Source organism: Pseudopodoces humilis, chromosome 14, assembly GCF_049639895.1.
Source record: "Pseudopodoces humilis isolate 2021_Gansu_Grassland_sample_001 chromosome 14, ASM4963989v1, whole genome shotgun sequence".
Taxonomy (NCBI): Eukaryota; Metazoa; Chordata; class Aves; order Passeriformes; family Paridae; genus Pseudopodoces; species Pseudopodoces humilis.
In genome coordinates, this window is record NC_142213.1 from 13,624,739 (window position 1) to 13,637,740 (window position 13,002).

The 13,002-nt window shown below is 41.3% G+C and overlaps 1 protein-coding gene across 1 annotated transcript; it reads left to right on the top strand.

Annotated features, from left to right (window-relative positions):
- The first annotated feature begins 523 nt into the window (after positions 1-523).
- On the top strand, positions 524-12,705 carry HDIP1 (HDAC and MIER1 interacting protein 1). The gene is made up of 4 exons (XM_005526384.3): positions 524-783; positions 4,327-4,423; positions 6,527-6,709; positions 12,147-12,705. The coding sequence occupies exons 1-4, from the start codon at positions 718-720 to the stop codon at positions 12,263-12,265; spliced, it is 465 nt and encodes a 154-aa protein (XP_005526441.1). The 5' UTR covers positions 524-717; the 3' UTR covers positions 12,266-12,705.
- Positions 12,706-13,002: the final 297 nt, after the last annotated feature.

Below are 13,002 nucleotides of genomic sequence, written 5' to 3' on the forward strand. Positions count from 1 at the left end.
TTTGCTAGGACATAAATGCAATTTGTGTGGCAGAAATTCAGGCCCTGCTGAGATAGCTGTTCCTGTTGCTCTAGTCCTGGTGCTGATAGTGGTCTGGCAGTAGCACACTGTTGTGTGAGGACATTGTACTCGAAAACATCCCATTTGTGAGCTTAAGGGGCATGGCCAGACACCCTGCCCTTGGACCACCAGGCTCCCAAAGGCGCCAGTGCAGCAGGCGATAAACATCCCCCTCTGCTGCCGTCTTGTCCTTTTCTGAATTGAGATGGAGACCAGAGGAATGGTGCTTGGTGCTTCCTGACGGCAGGGACATTCCACTCAGGCTTCCCCGTCCCCCTCCCCGTTCCCGTTCCCCTCCCCGTTCCCCTTCCCGCTCCCCCAGCGTCCCGGCCGTTCCCAGCGCTGCCGCCAGGGGGCTCCGAGCGCCACCCGCGCGCATCCAATCCGGCGGTGCGGGCGGGGCCGGCCGCTCGCGCGCGGGATGTGGGCGGGGCTTGTCCCGCTCCTCCCACCGCTTCCTCACTCCTCCGGCTCCTCCTCCGGTCACCTCCTCCCGCTCCTCCCGCCGCTCCTCACTCCGCCGGCTCCTCCTCTGGTCGCCTCCACCCAGTCCTCCCGCCGCCTCCTCCGCTGGCCGCCTCCTCCCGCTCCTCCCGCTCCTCCCGGGGCGGGCGCTCCGGCCGCGGCCGTGTCAGCCCAGCCACGGCAGCAGCGAGCATGTCCTCCAGTAGGGCCAAGAAAGTGAAGATGGCCACCAAGTCCTGCCCCGAGTGCGACCAGCAGGTGAGCGGCTGCCGGCCGAGCGCTGGGCTGCGGAGGGCAGAGCGGGCAGCCCGGCTCCGTGCGGCTGCGAGTCGGGGTTTGTGTGAACCGAGTGATTGTTGGCTTTGCAGCTTCTGCGTGGAATGCGGGCTGAACCCCGCGTCCCTCTGGCAGGGTAGTGGAGTAGTTGTATTGTGCTGAAGGGTTCCTGCGCGACTGCAGAGCCTCTTGTTTATGTGCTGCTGTTGTTTAGTAACTGTGTGATCTGTTAAAAATACAATGAACGGGCTGGTTTATATAATGCAGTTTGCCCTTTGGATGACTGATGTGCCCAGCGGTGGGGGGGAGAGGGCTCAGAGGTGATGTTTTCACGTGGGGTGGTTCGGAAGCAGCGAAACCGAGACCTTTGGTGCAATTTCTGCCCAAAGTGCCCGCGTGAGCTGTTCGTGTCCCGCTGCGGGTTCCTTGCGTGCGCAAAATGGAGCTACTCACACAGAGCGGCAGCCGCTTTGCACCGCTGCCGTGTCAGGAGCTTGTCTCCATTTACTGGGAACGATGTGAGTATTAAAAGCGGGCGAGTTCGTTCCAGCGGAGCTCCGAACAATGGCCCGGCTCTGCAGCGGCGGCCGTGGGGCTCGGCCGAGGGGCAGCGCCTGTCACATGCGCTCCTGGGAGCATCGGCGCTGTTGTGTGACCCTGGAAAGTCACCCCTATTCACTGGCTTAGCCGTGCTTAGAAAAAAATAAATAGCCTCACCTAATTTTTCTCTACTTGCATAGCTTTAAAAAAAAAACACTTTTTTTTGTTCTGACTTGCATAGTTTTTGCAGTATTCCTACTCATCCTGGCACAGTTGGCAGTGCTGAGCTGTGTGTGGGCGTCGTTTCATGTTTTAACCAACAGATCAACCGCTGCAAATGCACGTTAAGCACGTCACTGAAACACTATTTCTGAGAAAGAAATCGTGAGCCAAGTTCTGGTTATTCAGTTGGTGAAAGGAGAAACGAAAACGAGGGAGAAGTCATATATGAGAGTGATGGTATTTTTGTTTGTTTGGGTTTTTTTTAAATAAACGTAGTGAATGTCAAACTACCAACAATAAGTAAGCAAACATTGTAGGTTTTTTAAGATGATGTGAAAACTGTCACTTTGTTCTGCACTTACACGCATATCACGTGTTTTAGTTTTTGTCAGTGTAGATTTTCTGTTAGCGACTCTTCTGTAGCTTAAATAGATTTTAAATGCTTACATGTCCTGCCCCGGCACACATTGCTCATAGGACCTTGTTTTCCACTGCCAAATATTTGAGAGGGAGCAAGGAACTAAGGCCTACAGTACCAGTCAACCCTTTGCAGAGTTGGAGGAAACTTTCATATAATTCTTAACTGACCGTCCTGTACTGGTGTTTCTTAAATTCTTTGAAAAGCAAGGGCTTACCATTCGTTTCTGATTTTTTCAGAAGTAGCACGCGTGGAAATATTTAGTCAGCCACAATTACTGGAACAAAATATTGAGTAGCACTTAGACTTCAAATCATTTTTCTGTTGTAATTTAGATACTATATAATATTTCACTATTTTCACAATCAAAGCACAGATCCATTGAACTAGGGAGCCTGAAATACTTGCAGTCAATCTGAGGAAATAATTATCACTTTTAAATTTAGCATCAGGTAAAATTTCCTTTTCGTTTGGAAAATATTAAACAGTGTGAAATAGTGTTTAGGACTCTGTTGCCTTAGTTATGTTGCAGGATGTTATCAGTGTGGGTCTTCAAAGGATAACTGATAGGTTTCATTGATAAACCCCTTCCCCCAGGCCCCCCACCCTCAAAAGATGCACACCCCTAGGTGTGAAACTTGTAACACGAGAACAGTATTGTTCTGTTAAACACAGCTGAGTTGGTTGAAAAACACTGACTCTGTGCCAATCCCCTTGGGTGGCTTTGCCAAACCTGTTTTTTTTGTTGTTGTTTTTTAGGCCGAGTCTGGAAAGGTAATTATTGGAGAGACCCAAGTGTTCAAAAATGGAATTAACTGGAACTCTGTATTACCTTAAGAACACACTCAAATTATCTGCAAGATAGTGGAGCTTTAGTACTGTTACACTAACATGAACAAGGAGACAAACGTGCACACAAGTCTGCTAAATTCTGACCTTTAAAGTTCAATAAACCTCTATTTGACTCGTTTTTATTATGTTGATGTCTCAATAAAGGGAGTTAAAATCTAGTTCTGCAAAACCTGTATCAAAAAGTCTATCTGAAAGCTTTTGTAGGGTGACGTGCAGGAGCTCAGATGTGCTACAGAAAGCAAAATAATTTGTTTATTCTGAGAAGCAGTTAAGTTCCCATTTACAAATTCACATATTAATGTGGCAGGGTTTTTTGAGTCAGTAAAACTTTGGAACTTGGTTCTTCTCCATGTCTGGTTAAATTGAGGAGGCAGTTGTGGTTCTGTGCTCCTGTTTGTTTCAGTGGGCGTTGGCAAACTTGTAGTGACCTGTCTTAAAGAATTACATTTAAGAAATTACCTCCTGCCTTTTTCCCCCCAATATCATGCTTCAGCATGACTCCACTTTAATGTGTGGTGTTTAATCTCTTCCAGATCTCTGCCTAAACTTGCTTTGATTTGTGTTTTCAGTCTTAAACCTAATCAAAGCAACATGCTGTATTCCTTACTACTCTAAAAGATTTCAAAAGATCTTGGCAGTAAGGTAATGAGTTTGTAAGTTGTCAGTGTTGCTTTTTTTTTTTTTAATTGCTGTGAGTGAATTTTTGTTATTTTTTATATTAAACGTGGCATTTCTTGTTCTACATTGTTATTTTCTGGGGGAGTGTACGGCTGCTGTCTGCTTAGCTGGTCAGAGGCGCTGTATTCTCTCCACCTCCTGGGCCTGCAGTCAGTTCTTGCCTGGCTGGGCTGGGTTATTTGCATGTTGAATTAACGAGGTCCTTCTGTACCCACCCGGCCTTGTCTGCAGCGCTGGAGCAGAGTGTGCTACAAATGCATCTGTTTTGCTTCAGGCTCTATTGTGCCTCTAAAGCTGCTCCTCTCTAAAGGAGCTGCTTTCAAATGCTGCTGAAAGTGAATGCATTCACAATGTACTGACGGTTTTAACTCATAATTATTTTTTTTTTTTTACAAGTAAGTAGAGGAAGCAAAACTGGAAATGTCTGACTGATTTGACTGCTGATATTTGAGAGCTCTGAAGAGAAATTGTAATTCTATTTTAATTCAGCCTTCCTTTAATGCTCTCTGCTTTCCCCCACCCCCTTCCTGTCAGTCTGGGGAAAAGTAGTGCAAAGCAATCACAACAGCTGTACATTTCAAGCTTGATTTTTAGCAACTGCATAAAGAAAAGGCTTGGTGAGTGATTTACAGCAGAATCTGGTTTTACTGTGTTTAAATACAGTAACAGGACAGGCCATAGTTTGCAGTAAAGACTGAGTTTGAAGAGTTATCTCTGAGGACAAAATGTGAGTTACAAAGCGTTTTTTTGTTTATGGGACAGGAGTTTTGTCGTAAGTTGAAATCATTTGAAAAATTTGTCTTTTGTTTTTCCAGGTTCCTGTTGCATGTAAATCATGTCCCTGTGGCTACATATTTATCAGTCGAAAACTCTTGCACGCTAAACGTGCTGAGAGATCACCACCCATCACAGGTAATGCTTACAGAGAGGGAGAAGGGAGCAAGTTTTTTCCCCTTCTTTCCTGGAGGCAAAAGATAGTGTTTTACTTCTCTGTGTAAATTGTTATCTGTTCACTTTCCCTTGAATTTGTGCTTGGTAGACTTTGAATATGGTGATTTTTCTTGAATTTTGAGGAGAGGAGGAAAGCTGGTGTTTTAAATCTTCCTTTGTACTGGTGATGTTGGCATTTATTCTGTGTATGTTCTAGCTGCACACATTGATCACTATGCAAAATAACCCCATACAGAATGCTTTGTTAATCCTGTTTTGAAGCTAAATGTGTAGAGGTCCCAAAAGGATGTGATTTCAGAGCACATGCTGATTGAGGCTGGTTTTCTGACAATAAAAAATTGGTCATAATGTTTAATCTAAAGCTGGGTGGATCTTGCTTCTCCTTGAATAAATTAAATAGTGCTTTTTTTGTGCCTAACTTGTGTGTCTTTTGTTGATAGACACAGTAAGAAGTCAGTTTAATGTGCTTTCTGGCATGGATAGCATTCTCCTTGTGTTCATTTATATCACTTCTTCCAGTAATAAGAATTAGTCAGAAAAAGAGCCTGACAGGGAAGATATCTATATTAAAAAAAAAAACCAAAAAACCTGTCCCAAATCCAACAAATATCTGATTTATAATATCTACTTTTTAAAATTATCTACCAGACCTACAAAATGGAGCTCAGCTATTTGATGTTTTGTATCAATGTATTGAAGGATAGCTGTAGATTACCACTGGTAGGAATTAGATGACATTATGCTGATAACTGAACTTTCAGGTGGAGGAGGTTAAGAAATATCTTTGGTAGATTGGAACTGTTGGTCAGTTTTCTTTCCTCTTCCAGCTTTCTTGGTAAAGTAGCTACCAAATGAAGCTGAAGGCCATAATCTGGTTGTATAATTCAGCTTTGTACAGGGGAAATGCACCAGGGGAGGCAAAATGAATATATGCTGGGGGCCATCCTGCTGGAAAGTGCTTTCTGCTGTGGGTGTGACCAAGCACTGGCAAAGGTTGTCCAGAGGTTGTGGAGTCTCTATCCTTGGAGGTACTCAAAAGCCTTCTGGACATGGTCCTGGGCAGCTGGCTTTTGGTGGTCCTATATGAGCAGGGGTTAGACAGGGTCTAAAGAGGTTCCCCTGCTACCTCACCCTGGCTGTGACACTGTGAAATACAGACTCTGTATGAGCATTAGTGACTGGATCCTGCTATCCAGCTTGTGCCCCATGTCTGTACAAGATTAATGGGACGGCTGCAGCCAAAGGAAATCACTTCCCCAGAGAGATACAGTAGGAGACTGTGTATGTCTATATTGTGCTCCTAAGGTAACTACAACTTCTTTTAGAAAATGCTGTTGCAATATTTTCAGCAGTACAGCTACTCTAGAGTGGTGCTGCTGCCTTACAAATGTGCAGCTAATCCATGAGTGTGCTGTGGTCACTGTACTATATTTGGTACCCAATCTCATTAATTTGTACTTAACGTCCAGATGAAACTCATATAAATACTCCTTTATTTTACTGACTTTGGTGTTTAGGAAAGCAGCACACCTGTTCAGCAATGTGCATGAGGAGGCCTTGTCACAGGTTGGATGTGGTGGGACACATATGCTGTGTTTTGTGGCATTTACAGACAGCACCATTGGTTCAGCATTCGATTTGTCTGAGCACCAGCAATGATTTCACTGTTCATGCCATAAGATGCCCAAGTGCTGTGGTGTTTGCTGTATGATAAACTTTTGCTAGTGGAACAGATACAATGGGGTGTCTTAAGGGCTGTGATGTGTGCAGTTTGTGTTCTTATTTGGGGAACAGCTTCTTCTGTACCAGCAAACATCTCATGCTGCAAAAGGCTTTTGAAGTAATTAAAGGGCTGATCCTTGTAATCAAGAAGTGAAGCATCATTCTGGATCTGGCACCTTAATTTCTGCATGGATATTGTGCAGATGCAATTGTTCTGTAAAGGTATAGGCAATCTGACCACTTTAAAGGAAAAGGTTGATTGGGTGGGGTAAGCATTAAGAGTAAATTAAGAAGAAAGGTGAAAACATCCCTGGATCATGCCATTTCTGTTCATTTGCACAGAAAACAAGAGTGAGGCCAAAAGGAGGCGGACAGAGAGAGTTAAGCGAGAGAAGATAAATTCTGCAGTAAATAAAGACTTAGAGAACCGAAAGAGATCCAGGTCTAACAGCCATTCAGATCATAGCAGACGAGGAAGAGGAAGACCTAAGAGTGCCTCGGCGAAAAAGCACGAGGAAGAAAGAGGTATGAGAGCTGGAGAAATCTGTTTGTTGGATTTTCTGTTTTTATCTCTTTTTAATCAGTAAACCTTTTTACTATTCAAACCATTTAAACTAGACTAGTTCAGCCAATACCTGATACCTTAATGTGGGGAAGGGACTGATTTGCATGTGTAGAGACCTCTGGTTTTATATTTCAGTGTGTGATGAAACTAACTACAAAGATGTAAATCTGTATTTTTAGCCACTGTATCAAGTTTCAACGTGCAGATTGAAAGCCATTGGTCTGAAGTGTTAAGTAGGTTTTTTTGTTTTTGTTTTATTTTGTTTTATTTTTTGTTGAGGTGCTGCTGCTCTGTATCACAGGAACAAACTATATTATGATATCTGTTGTCAGTGAGGAGATTAGGATGACTGGATTGCTTAAAAAGTTTCTTGAAACCTTTTGGAGGGCCAAAGTAAAAAGGGCATCTCGAATCGCTACTATGATGTGAATTTTGGTCACATGTTTCTGGAGGGAAGAATGCCTCCCTGCCTGTTAAGGTTCCTTGGTGATTTGCTGTTTTTAACCATACAATCAAGAGGCTGTTACATAGCTAGAGTAATTCTAGAACCCCTCAAGAATGTAACTGTCACTTAGGGTTCCTCTTGTTCTAAGAGCCTATTGACACTGCATTTGCTAGCTGTGTTTTCAGATAGTAATTTTAGACCTGAATTATGAATCCAAAACTTAGCATGGGCTTCAGAACGTTGGAAGGCAGATAAAAGGGGAATATCATGACATCATACAAATATTCAGCAGATACTGTTCCTAAAACTCCTGAAGTCTTGAAGTATGTCATGTGGCATAACTCAGAAATGCAGTTATTTCTTCCTTTCCACCTTCCTTTTCCATGCTGAAAATTCTTTTAATTTCTTACTTCTCAAAAGCAATTTTGATCTCTGCTGTTTAATGTAAATCTGTTTCTTAATGTTTCTTTTGTGTAAAAACCAAGTATAAATTGGATTTGTTGGGTTTTTTTTAGTGCTTTCAATGTGGGAAGAGGAGGTGGAATTTAATTTCTGTATATTTTCCAGTTGGCAATTGTTTTCCTGTAATAGAGATGCACTTTGTAGTGTCTAATCTCTTCACTATGGCACATGACTTATTGATGTGTGTAGCTTCCCAGTGTGTTACTGACCCAAGCTGGATTTTGTCTGGTAGCTTTAGGATCCTTTCTAGGCATTTAACTGCTAGTCTAGTTCACAGCCAGCCTTGTTTTTAAAATTCCAGAGAGCTGCTTGGGTTGCCCTATAAAAAAAGTGAATTTTCTTTTCTGTCCCCTGACAAAGAGGAAAGCAACCTAAGCTACCAAAGGAAAAGATCCATTTTCTTAATACATGTTTTATGGTTTCCAAAAAGCAAGAATTTGACAGCAGGAGGAATATTTAGAGAACATGTTTTCCTATCCATAATGAGGCTGAACGTTTCTAACCTTTTGCTGCAAGCTCCAAAGTATGACAATGCTGCAGTGCTTCGAAACAGAAGATTAGAGATCTGGATATAGTGGGATCTTTGCTTATAAGAGTGTGTGTGGTGTGCCTTTTCTTGGGGTTTTCTTAAAGTTGAATCTTACTTGATAAGACTGCCTTCATTTTCTTGTGCTATTTTTACCATCCCTTTTCCTTGATCTTGTGCTGGCTGTTTCTTCCTCAGCCTCTTGTGCAGGGATTTGGCTCACATCCATTTGTCATTGTCTCTGTCCCAGCTCATCTTATTGTTGAGGAGTAGGTAGGCCTAGAGTATTTTCTTTCTTCTGGTTTTGTCAGACTGTAATGTGTGTAGACCACTGTGATGATTATCAGGCAGATTAAAAAAAAAATTGATATGTAAGGCTGTCATGGCTATGAAAATAAATTCAGCAGGGAACTCATCCTTTTGTAAGTAATTACTAAAACTAGTTAATATTGACCTCTCCCTTTTCAAGTTGCTTACAAAATTGAAATTACTATGTGTGGAGTAATTAGCAGGAGTTTTAGAAATACTATTCTTTTACCACATCTGCTGCTTGGAAGTGTTGTTTGTGTATATTAAACAACTGTAATTCTACTACAGTTAAGGTGGTTTTTGTGTGAATGGTTGCTAGTCCTTGTAGCAGTCTGTGTGTATTTCAAGTCAGCTCTGGAGTGCAAGATGTCAGTAGTTTATTTCCTTGCCTGTTGGATGTCTCGATGTATGTATTACTTGCCACTAGAGGTTTTACTTTTGCCCCAAAGACTTGAAAAGAAGCCACTGCTTGCATGAGTGTTAGAGCATTTGGTTCCTCATGCATTTGTAGATGGAAAAACAGGCAGACAGAAAACACCTCAGCTGTATTAACATGGAAGAACATATTATCTGTATGTTTGAAGACCATCCAGCTGCGAACATTTCCTTCCTAAAGACCCAAATGACATCTGTAGCTTAGCTTCCTTGCTTGTCATGCAATTCCATACACAGTGTGCTTGTCCCCAGTTATGTCTGTGCCTTTGACTGGTTCTTTTGTGTCCTTTGTGACTGGCTCACATTAGAGCAAAGAGCTGCAGCAATTAAGAAGAATAGAATAAGCAAAAAGGCTTTTTAAAATAAGCTATTTTCCCTGCAGATTTACCAAGAAAGAATGGAGGGGGAGGAGAGAGGAAGCAGTTGTAGATTGAGGGGATATGGCAGGACAGTATAGTACAGTATAGTATAGTACCAGAAAATCATCCTATCACATGTTTCAGTGCCATGTGATCACTCTGGAAAACAGGAACTTCTCCCTGCAGCCTTGGCTTGTCAAAATTGTCTTAATTTCTTTGTCAGATGTACTACAGCGTGTTTTGAAAATACAAACACTTCATAATAATTTGACTCTGATTATGTTGTGGAGGTGTATTCTTTGTTTTACTGTGTGGGACTGTGACACACAGCTAGACTGGTTTCCCAGGTTACCTTGTTATCTGGGTAATAACCCTGATTGTATTAAAGCAAACAAAATCCCTTATATACCGGAGGAAGAGACATTGGTTATTCTGAAAGAGGTTACCAGCAAGTCTCAGTAAGAGTAGTAGACTTGTTAAAGAAGAGTTGTTACTTAGCAAGCCAATTTTCATAAAGGTATATACATACATTTCAGTATCCTGATAAAACTTAAGTTGAATACATTTTCATGATGCAAGTTTTCTTTTTCCAGTAATTTTCAGCTGCATTACTCATATTTGCTTCTCCAGTGTGCGTATTTGAAGTAACTTGCTATCTTGAAAAATGAATCCATACAAAATTTGTGAAGGGGGAGTCCATATGTGATTTATACATAATCACTGTTTTAAGGGCTGCAGTATAAAGGGATTGTAGGAGATCTGGGGATTCAAGAGGCATAATCCAGAAAAAGTATTTTTGCCTTAATAGCCTCTTAGTTGTACAGCCAACCCTCTAGTTTTTAATGTCTTACTGTCTTGCAGAAACACAATGCTGTTTTGCTTTTGCACATAATAGAGAAATGAGTCAAAACTATTCTCACATAAGATTGAAGTGGAAAGTTTTCAGAATGTGTGTGGAAGCTGTGGTATCCTAGGACTGGTGTATGATAAAATGTCACACAGGTCTGAGCTCTTCATTTGTTACTGATGAGAACTACAATTGTCCTTGCACACTTGTGTTAAACCCTCATACTCTTTGATATCAAGATTTCAGTAAGCTGAAGTCTCAGAATAAGGCTGATCTGGGAGGACAGGGAGGAAGGAAAACTAAGAAGTCCACAACAGACCAGGGTGCGGTGCAGGGAGAGTATTTTTAATTTTGCTGGGTGATGATATGTTCAAGTTGTGGCTGGATTCATTTGGATCAGGAAGTATGAAACAAGGGGTGGGACTTCGATATGAAAATAGAAGAGATTAATGTGGAATAGCCAGTGTGTGTAGTGTCTGTGCTCAGAACAACTCCCAGCATTGTTAATTTTTGAATGGTGAGAGGGAGGAAGTGGAGCAACCCAGAGTGTACATATAGAAGCTGATTTGTCTTAAACTGCGGGGTAGGACTGGCAGCAAAACTCACTTTCAAACTCATGTCAAACTCAGTACACTAGAGGATATTACCTTGCATTGCCAGGAAGTCAGCAAAAAGCTGGTTTCTGCTGTTTTTTGTATCAGTATTACATCAGAACATAGTGGTAAAGGATTTTGGAGCTTCTCTCACTTAGCTGTTGAACACAAGCACTTGATTTCACACAGAAGGCAGTCGCTGGAGTTTTTCTGTAGCTATAACAGAAATGTGAAGCCAAATCTAAAACCATTATTATGAATGTGAACCCATTGAAGGGTAACTGTGTGAGTGGAGATAGGAGATGCTGGGACCTTTTTTCCTGGTTGTGCTTTCTGTTATTTTCCAGTCCTGCCTTTCCTTTGGCTTTCCCATGCTAGTTTAGGTGTCTTGGTCGAGCAGTTGCCAGAGTGTGGATGTGTGTGACTGTGTGGTAGTGAGACAGAGGGGTCTCTCATGTGAGCTTTGTGTTGTGATTATAAATGAGTCCAGGCCACACCTGGATTAGAGATGGAGTTCCACAGCTGAAAGCTCTGGATGTATTTCTCTCTTTCTTCTGTCCACAAGCCTGGTCTTCTGACAAAAGTGTTTCTTTGTTTGCTTTATTTTCTTAACAATTTGTGTCAGCTACCTGTGGCTAGCTAAACTGGGATAGAACTAGTCATGATCAGGAGGAGGGGGTATTTATTAAAGTGGTATTTCTCAATTTGTATTATTTTATGGATTTTTGTAGTGTAACTTAGTTTATTTGACCACTGTGGTACAGAAACTTTTTTATGGCTTCCTGTTGTGTGTCTGTGGCATTGAGGCAAGCCAACATCAGCACAGGGAACTCAAGGGCTTTTACTTGCTCAATGAGATGTTAGCATTGTTCTACAGCTGGGATAAGATGGAAAGTCTGCAGTGTAGGAAGTCCAGAAATGCGCATGATGATAAATTTGGAGCCTGACTTCATCCAAGTATCTGCTCTTTGGCCTTTGACACTGTCATTAAACTCCCGGGTTTCTTTTATGTAGTTATTTTATGTAAAGTAAGGGGGAAAATCTTGTGTTTAATGAGAATATTGTAAAATAGCTTTGTTTTCTTGGATGGGAGATGGTTCTGTGAAAGAAAAAAACCCAAATCACTAAAACGGAAAAAAAACCTGAAGGGAGACTTGAATACTTGTTTATTTTTATGTTAACGACTCATTCTTCCTTCATCATTAAAGAAGAGAAATTCAGTCATGCTTTTGGCTGACTCATTCTGTAGCTCTTCCAGCACCTTTGTGTGCCTCAATTACTTCCTCCTCTTTGTCACTCCCTCTGTGCATAGGAGTTGATTGTTTAACTTAATTCCACTACTTCACGTAATTTATTAATTTCTGTGTAACTTGCATTAACTTCGAAAAAGCTTCTAATAGTGACTTTTTTTTCTTCTACAGAGAAACAAGAAAAAGAAGTTGACATGTATGCTAACCTTTCAGATGAAAAGGCCTTCGTATTTTCAGTGGCCTTGGCGGAAATAAACAGAAAAATTATCAATCAAAGACTTATTCTGTAACTTGTGAGCACAATCTGATGCAGTTTTATGCAGGATGGCTAGCAGATTTCCAAGGTGCCATGGACTCTCGGGAAGTGTGTTGTCTGCACCAACAAGGACCGTAGTATTTCCTGTTAAAATTCTACTCCTGTTCTTGGAAATAGAATTCTGTCTCTACAAGTCAGAAAGAAAGTGGTCACAAGATTGTGCTGTGAAAAATCAGAAAGCAAATATGTTTCACGCCTTGAAGACAAATGCTAGACAAATGCACAGAGAGACTGCACCCATCCCAGAGCACTTCTTTTGAATTTGCTGCCAGAAATGCAATATTTTAAATATTTTCAGAAATAAATGATTTTCTTTTAAAATTATATATTTCAGATTTTTCAGCTATATTGCAGTTTATGTATGTACAGTTCACATAACTTTTTAATAAATTGATATTCCAGTATTTTATTGAACTGAGAATTAAGTACATTTGTGATACTCGGGGTGTGTTGTTTTAATCCTCTTACAAATCTGGTATTCATCCTGGGTATGACTTCAGTTTTACATTTTTAATAGGTGTGATATAATTCTGGTAGGAAGAAAATTAGTTTCATTTGGGAGGATTATTTTGTTAGACAACTTCATAATTTTTATTAATTATCTCTAGAAAATAATTTCTTGCCCCATAGAGTTGTTTTCTAAAAACCGTATACTTTGGGGGTCTCAAAGTTTGAGAGCCAAGCACTTGTTTTGTCACAATTATTTGCTGA